This window comes from Elephantulus edwardii, unplaced genomic scaffold, assembly GCF_000299155.1.
Source record: "Elephantulus edwardii isolate Elephantulus edwardi_28Jun2011 unplaced genomic scaffold, EleEdw1.0 scaffold00077, whole genome shotgun sequence".
Lineage (NCBI taxonomy): Eukaryota > Metazoa > Chordata > Mammalia > Macroscelidea > Macroscelididae > Elephantulus > Elephantulus edwardii.
Genome location: NW_006399827.1, coordinates 14596995 through 14604706, shown reverse-complemented (window position 1 = coordinate 14604706; position 7712 = coordinate 14596995). Strand labels below are relative to the sequence as shown.

At 42.0% G+C, this 7712-nt stretch overlaps 1 protein-coding gene across 1 annotated transcript in view; it reads left to right on the top strand.

The window, feature by feature from the left end:
• The window catches only part of KRT28 (keratin 28), a gene marked incomplete at its 3' end in the record, with an annotated part of 15280 nt that extends 7571 nt beyond the window's left edge, over positions 1–7709 (top strand). The window contains exons 4-8 of the mRNA XM_006889483.1: positions 1695–1856; positions 1946–2071; positions 5816–6033; positions 7235–7290; positions 7585–7709. Coding sequence (XP_006889545.1) covers positions 1695–1856; positions 1946–2071; positions 5816–6033; positions 7235–7290; positions 7585–7709 — 687 coding nt within the window. The remainder of the gene's footprint in view (positions 1–1694; positions 1857–1945; positions 2072–5815; positions 6034–7234; positions 7291–7584) is intronic.
• Positions 7710–7712: the final 3 nt, after the last annotated feature.

The window sequence follows — 7712 nt, the reverse complement described above, 5'->3', positions numbered from 1 at the left end:
CCACCGCCCCAAGTACATTCCACTATGCAACCTTGATTGTGGACTCTTGTGATAACCATAATACCCTATCATACATTGCTTTTAAATTATTCAGTCCACCATCTATTTCAGTGCAGTATACACCAACTTTCTTTTAAATGAAATAATTTCCTCATGGGACCATCCTGCTATCAACCTTTTCACAAGAGACCACTCTAACTAGGAAAATATATCAGCATAAATATAGCCATGTGAGATAAGCCCCCTACATTTATTTTAGTATTTAGCATTGTATAATAATAACGTCATTATTTGACACTTACTACCAAACAGTTTAATTCTCCTCAGAAAAGCAAATGACCATTCCAAACATAATTCCAAAATAATGGAGGAGAAATTAAACACACACACACACAGAGGTAATTATCACAGTTACACCCACTATGTCCAATAGTGTCCCATCACTGGTTGGGGATGACTGAAACATCAAATCTGCATCACTCACATGATAAAATGATGGGAAAAAGATATATTGAAAAGGAAAAAAAAATAGGTAGAAGGGAAACATGGAGATAGAAGAGAGTGATAGAGCAGAGTTCTGGAAGAATCAGATTACCAGAGAACAGAGCCAAGAGAGTGAGAAGCAGCAGCCCATGAACTGTAGAAAGTGATGTGAAAAAAGGAAAAAGGGCACCACAGAAGGAAAAAAGGAAATACAGATGCATTCACAGGGAGTTGAAGGGTGGGAGTCACTCACAGCTCAACATCCCCTGAGAGTATATGTTTTCCACACTCCCAGCGACCTAAGTGCTAACTTGAAGCAGTTGATTTTTAAACTTTCGTAATAACAAGAATTTTTCAAATGGAATCTTATACAAAACCCCACGACAGAGAAACACATTATCCAATGGTTTCCCTTGACAAAATACTAAGTCTTTCGCTCTTGGTGGGCATTGGAAAGCCACTGGTCCAGGGTCATAAACAACGGTTCAAGAAAGCAGAGGTACCACAGTTAAGAATCCACCAGACAACAGTTAAAAGGAGAGTTAGCTCCCTAAAGAAGTTGAGTTCAGATCATTGGTCTACGAATCTGCCCAGAAATCCATTCTCTGACTAAGCCCAATATTTAAATGATTTGAACCAGGGCATAAGCTAGAACAGAGAAGCAACGAATGTAATTACTAAGATGCTTTACAGTTCCAGGGACCTGGGAAAATCTTGGTCCTTCCCATTGCTAAGTAATTTAGGGGAATTACATTCTCTCTGTGTACCCTCCACTTCCTAATCTGGAAAATTAGTCTAATAATATCTTTAAATCTTAAGCAAGTTAGTGCATGTAAAGTATCTGTTAGCTGTTGCCTCCAAACCAAAAAGCTCAAAGGGACTTTTGCTTGTTTGGGTTTTTTTTTCCTATTTTACTCTATCTCCATTATCAATAATACTATTTGGATTACAGCCCAAATGGTGTGTTTATGACCTCTTCTCTCAAAGAAATCGAGAACTTCTCTTGGAATGCTGTGACTGCTTATTGTTGTGATTGTGCTAATTAGTAACTAATTAAATAGATGAATGGAATTAAAGCAGATATTAAAAACTCAGTTAAGTCTAAGTCGCAGACTTTGAGGCATACATAACATCTTCGGAAGCTCTTTTCAGATTGCACGAGCTGAATTGAATAAATTGCTCCTAAAGGCAGATTCCTGTTCTCCTCCCAGGAAATGAAGGCGCTGCAGTGCGCCGCTGGGGGCAACGTGAACGTGGAGATGAACGCGGCCCCCGGGGTGGACCTCACGGTCCTCCTGAACAACATGCGAGCAGAGTATGAAGAGCTTGCGGATCAGAACCGCAGGGACGCCGAGGCCTGGTTCAACGAGAAGGTGAGGCCGGCGGAGCCAGCCCTGTCCGTGCTGGGGTGATGGGGGTGGGGGGACAGATGCCATCTAACCAGTGTGCACCTCGCTTCCAGAGCGCCACCTTGCAGCAGCAGATTTCTGATGATGCTGGCGCAGCCACCTCGGCCAGGAACGAGCTGATGGAAATAAAGCGCAGCCTGCAGACCCTGGAGATCGAGCTGCAGTCTCTCCTGGCGACGGTAGGTGACTCTAAGAAGCCTGAGGGGAAATCCTTCCCCTTTTCTCTTATTATACCTTGATCCACAAACACATGGCCGAGTGCAGAAAGGAGGACGAAAAACAGACCCAGAGATGCTGAGAAAGAGACAGGCCGATAAGGCATTCTCTCCCTCTCTGAATCCCTGAGAAGCCCCTGACTAGTGGTTCAAGTCCACACAGAGGCATCTTGGAAGATTCAGAAAAATCAGCCGTTCAAAACCCTATGGAGCACAGTCCACTCTCTCACTGTGGGGTCACCATGGTTATCCCGGATAATCAGCTAACTGGAGGTCACTGAAGATGGCCTTTTTGACCAGCACTCAACCACTTGCTGCCCATTTTGTGAAAATAACCAACATCTACTGTAATTCCTTCCTTAAAGTGGTTCCTCCCCCCGCCCCAGGGTCGAGTTGCCTGACAATTAGGTGGCAGGTCATGTGACTACACAGGCAGAGCCAAGTCTCCAACAGGCATCTCCAAGCATTAATGACCTGTTGTTATGTACTGTGGAGTCGGAACCGACTCATAGCTGACCCTCCCCCAGGATTCAGAGGCAGTAATTCACATAGGAAGGGACTGCCAGTCTTTCTTTCTTCCACCAAGCAGCTGGTGGATTCAAACCATGTGCCTCTGAATTGACAGCAAACAAACTCCTTACCACTAAGCCACCTGACCTCCCATATATGCATTGACATTATATTAAAAGCCCTCATTTACTTTCCCTCCAACTGTATAAAAGGTAGTACACATCTGGATCCCAAAAGCAATGTTAGTTTCTTCATCCCCAGCATGTCTTCATCCTACCAATTCTCACACACCTCACAGAATTTGGCATTCACAAGAACCCAGATTACATGAAAGATTACTGTAGAGACACCCCACGATTAAAATTGGCCTTCCATCCTGGGGTGTGATCTGGCAGCACCCAAAACAGATTTTGAGGATTATGGTACACATGTGGCTCAAGGGTTCCCTTTCCTCACACTCCCTGGGGACACCAGGTTGTGACACAAAGAGCAGCTCTTAAACAAATTAATGCAGTGAGACCAGAAGGAAACCATGACTCAGAGCAATCACAAGATTATTCTTACTGAGCTACCATTAAAAAAAAAAAGGTGCCGTGCCAGTTTACTCACCATTCAAGACTTAGAGACTTGTTTCCACCATTGAACGACTCCAGCTCTTTCTTCTCACCTTCATCATGACTGCCAGCTGCCCACTCTTATCCCATTTACTTCTTTCCAGCAGCTAGTAGTATCCTACAGGGCTTGTTCCTGTGCTGTCACGTAAGCCTGAATATTTCCTCATTTCTTAGCTGTATTGAAGGCAATAAATTCCTGAGACCCTAGGTCTGAATTTTGAGTATTTTCACATAGAAACAAAGTATTTGGTGTGCACGTTGCTAAGGCTCATGGCATGAACCACAGAAGTTCTTTTAACATTTACAGCTGCATCATCATAGAACAGTGATGGCATAGAACTCACCTTTCATATCTGAGAGTCTTTTATTGTGGAACAACTTCTTGGGTCAATCTTCTATAGTTTCACATACAAACCAGTTGTAAATTCAGTGTTATCTAGGCGTGCAAATATCCCACATACTTCTGTGATCATCTTCTCCTCGTTTACATTCAACTTAAATGGCTTAAAACGGTAACCTAAGACACTGTCCCCCCCAAAAAAAAATTTTTACAAGAATATTCAGATAAAAAAACATCTGTTCTGGTCAAATTGTTTCAGACTTCTGGTGACCTCATATGTGTCAGAGAAGAAGTGTGCTCCATGGGGTTTCCAGACGCTCTGTAGGGCTTTTGAATTAGATTGCCAAGCCTTTCTTCCTTGACATTTTAGATTGGACTCCAACTTCCAACCTTTCCATTAACAACCAAGCATGTTAGCCATTTGCATCCCCTCTCTCCAGGGTCTCTACAAGAGTCCTGTTGTTGTTGTTGTTATTATGTGCCATCAAGTCAACTACAACTCATAGCAATCCTGTGAATAACAGATCTGAACCTTACCATATCCTGCACCATTGTCACCATCTCTGTCATGCTCAAATCCACTGCTGTACTTACTTTGTCAGTCACTGTGATACATGAGTATTAGCAACCTTAAAATGGAATCCCGTATGAGGACATCTCATCCAGGAAATTATAGTGCCGGACTATAGAGCAGACATCACATGGACAAGCTCCTAGGTCTCTTTTAACACTTGTTGCCTCACGCTCCACCCCCATAATCATCCTGTTTGCTGTCTACTCCTATGCCCTGGAGAGCTAGCAGCACCCATCATGACCCACATAATGTGCAAGTCACTGGTGTGCCGGCCCAATGTCTACCCTTTATGATGACTAGTATACAACACCCCTTTCCAAACTTAGTATGAAATCAGTAAGTAGCATAATACACAAACTTTTCAACAGCACACGGTATAATGCCATGCTGTTTGTTGTTTTTAAATGTCATCAAGTCTGATCTGACTCATAGGGACTCCAACAGAATGAAACTCTGCCCAGTTCTGTACCCTCCTCAGAATATCAACTGTGTTTCACCTACTGCTGCAATCACAGATAATAGAAACTAATAAGGCACAAAATTTTTAAAAGCAAACCATCTAGTGTCATAAGTACAACATAAAGGAATGCAGCAATGGAAGTGCTTTTAAATGGAATGTGCATAAAATGTCAGTAGTGATACTCAACTACTTAGAACGTGCAATGAAACAGACAGATTCACATGTGCCTTTTAAAGAAATACGTTTTCTTTAAAGCCATGTAAGATCCTAACACAGTGTCCGCACCAATGGGCTGAGCCACAGCAGCAGCGGCGAGGCTGGTGCAGGACCACGTGCTGTGTTTCCTGTTGTACGAAAGGTCACTATGAGGTGGAATCAAGTCAATGGCACCTACCAACAGCAATGACCACAAACAAGGTCAGGAGTCTCCTCACACAAGAAATGAAGGGAAATGACAGAGCAGCAGTGTGGGTGGACACAAAAATAATAACAAATGTCAAGAGAAAGAACAACTGCCTTGAGACATATGATAAAGGACAGAGGACATGGACCTTATTTAAAGTAGGGATAACATATCAAGACAAATGACAGATTATGGAACTAGAAAACAGGAAGTATAATATCCATGAGTAATGTCAAGATAATAGCCTGTACTGTCTTGTTAGGTGAAGCAGTGACAAAGTCTGGAAAATATAGCTCTTGTCTTGAAATTCCACCCATGTTAAAACATTCATTCCATCTCGAATGCTTAATTAAAAGGCCTCTGGTAGACAGAAAAATCGAAGATTAATTAGAAAAAGAAACAGTAGTACCAAAAATCTTGGAGAAAGTGTCTGGGTAGACCTCTAGATAGTAAAAAATATATCGTTTCAAAATACAAGTTTCCCAAATGGATTTGTTACAATGCTACTCAGGAAAATTCTTGTTACAGATTGGCAATAATATCAGGAGTATCTAGTGGAACAGCCCAAAGTCCCTCAGATATAATCACTTATCCCATTTGACCAGAGGTTGGGTTATGTAATATGCATGGTCCCGACCTAGTAAATGCCAGCCATGTCTCTTCGCCTGCACACTGCCTTATTGTAACAAGACTCACAAACACCCAAAGCTCACTAGACGGCGGTGCCGCAGTATCTTGAGAAACATGGAAGTAGGGTCTTCACAGGTGTTTTTTCATCCCCTGCTGTGGCATCTTTGGTATCCACAGAAACACTCCCTGGAGTGCTCCCTGACCGAGACCGAAGGCAACTACTGCACACAGCTCACACAGATCCAGGCTCAGATCGGGGCCCTGGAGGAGCAGCTGCACCAGGTCAGAACCGAGACCGAGGGCCAGAAACTCGAGTACGAGCAGCTGCTCGACATCAAGGTTCACCTGGAGAAGGAGATCGAGACCTATTGCCGCCTGATAGATGGAGATGGAAAGTAAGTCAAGCCATGCAAATGTTCCATTTTGCTTGTTTGAGACCAACAGCCACCCACTCTCATTCACACCTTTTATTTTCCAGTCCCACTACACTGCCATTCCCACTTATCATTCTCCTGCCTTTGACATCATCTCTTCAGTAAAGCCCAGTGTCTTCCTCACCACAGTCGTCCCTGCAGCTCCCAGTTGTCCATGTTAATGACTGTCCATTTCAGGCTTTTCCTCCCAGACTTTCTTCTCCTTTCAGTTCGTTCTTAATATTACTGACCGCGGCCCTGGCCATTATATGTGGATGAGTCAATGCATAACTGACTCTCTAGCTGATTTTCAGAGGCTGTAAAGTGCTCAGGAGGAGATTGCTCTATTTTCTTCCACAGAGCATCTGGTGGATTCAAACCACACAACCTTGGGTTGGCAGCACAACTCTTTATCTACTAGGCCACCAGAGCTCTCCTAGTTCCTGGCTAGCTATTACTAACCAAGAGGTTGGTGGTTGAGAATCACCCAGAATTGCTTCACAAGAAAGACCTGGGAGTCTAAATTACAAAAGGTCACAATGAGTAGCCGTTGATTCCACAGCAACTAGTTTCTTTTGTATATTTTTTGGAAGGGGGGCATTCAAATGCCAAGATATACACATATATATTCTATCTCTTTGAGTTTTCAATTCCTCAGCTTCCAGAAATTAAATAGTAACAAGTTTGGTTTTCTTCTTTAATATTCTCTATTTCTATTTACTTTCAGTTGCTGCAGATCAAATCTCAAATCTCTTTCTCTGTGAAAAACCCAAGATATCTTTTGAGCACACAGAGCTCACTTGAGTTCACATTCCTTAAACCAAGAGATTTACTAGATCTCAAAAAAGAAAAACAAAATGCCCCCACCACAACTTCATTGCAGTCAAATCAGAGCTGAGTGGTGCCTGACCCTCTGGCCGGCCCTCCTCTGGGTCTCCAGGGCTCTCAGTCACACAGGAGGAGGTTGCACATCTTTCTCCCCAGGAGCTGCTGGATGATTCAAACCACTAGAGAGACGTGGCCTTTTGGTGAGCAGTGCAACTCCCTAGGGACTAGGCCACCAGAGCTCCATCAATCTTTCCTAAGTGACAGTAAAATTTATATTTACGTTTACATATATATTTGTATTATATTTATATTTATTATTTATATATAAAATAAACTTTTTTTTTCTTCCTTACAGTTCATGTTCCAAATCCAAGAGCTTTGGATCAGGAAATTCAGAGAATACCTCTAATGGTAATATAATCTAGTTCTATTGTAGAAAATACTTACATGTTGATGACAGTCATGCAATATCCCAAAACAGTATTTTAACTATCGTGTTAAAATTCTTTAAGTAATTTTAACTATTCAAACTTAAATTAATATTTTAAGTTAATAAAATGGTCCTGAACTATTATTATAGATCTATATTCACTTTTTCACCAAATACATATATATAATTCATTATGTTACAATCAGCAATGGGCTCTTTGTCCTGTAATCTTTGAGGATGACTCTAAATATGTTCACATTTATTTTTCTTTCTAGACTTACCCAAAACCACTCTGGTAAAGACAGTGGTTGAAGAGATAGATCAACGTGGCAAAGTTCTTTCATCAAGGGTTCATTCTATTGAAGAAAAGACATCCAAAATTACCAATGGCAAAACAGAACAA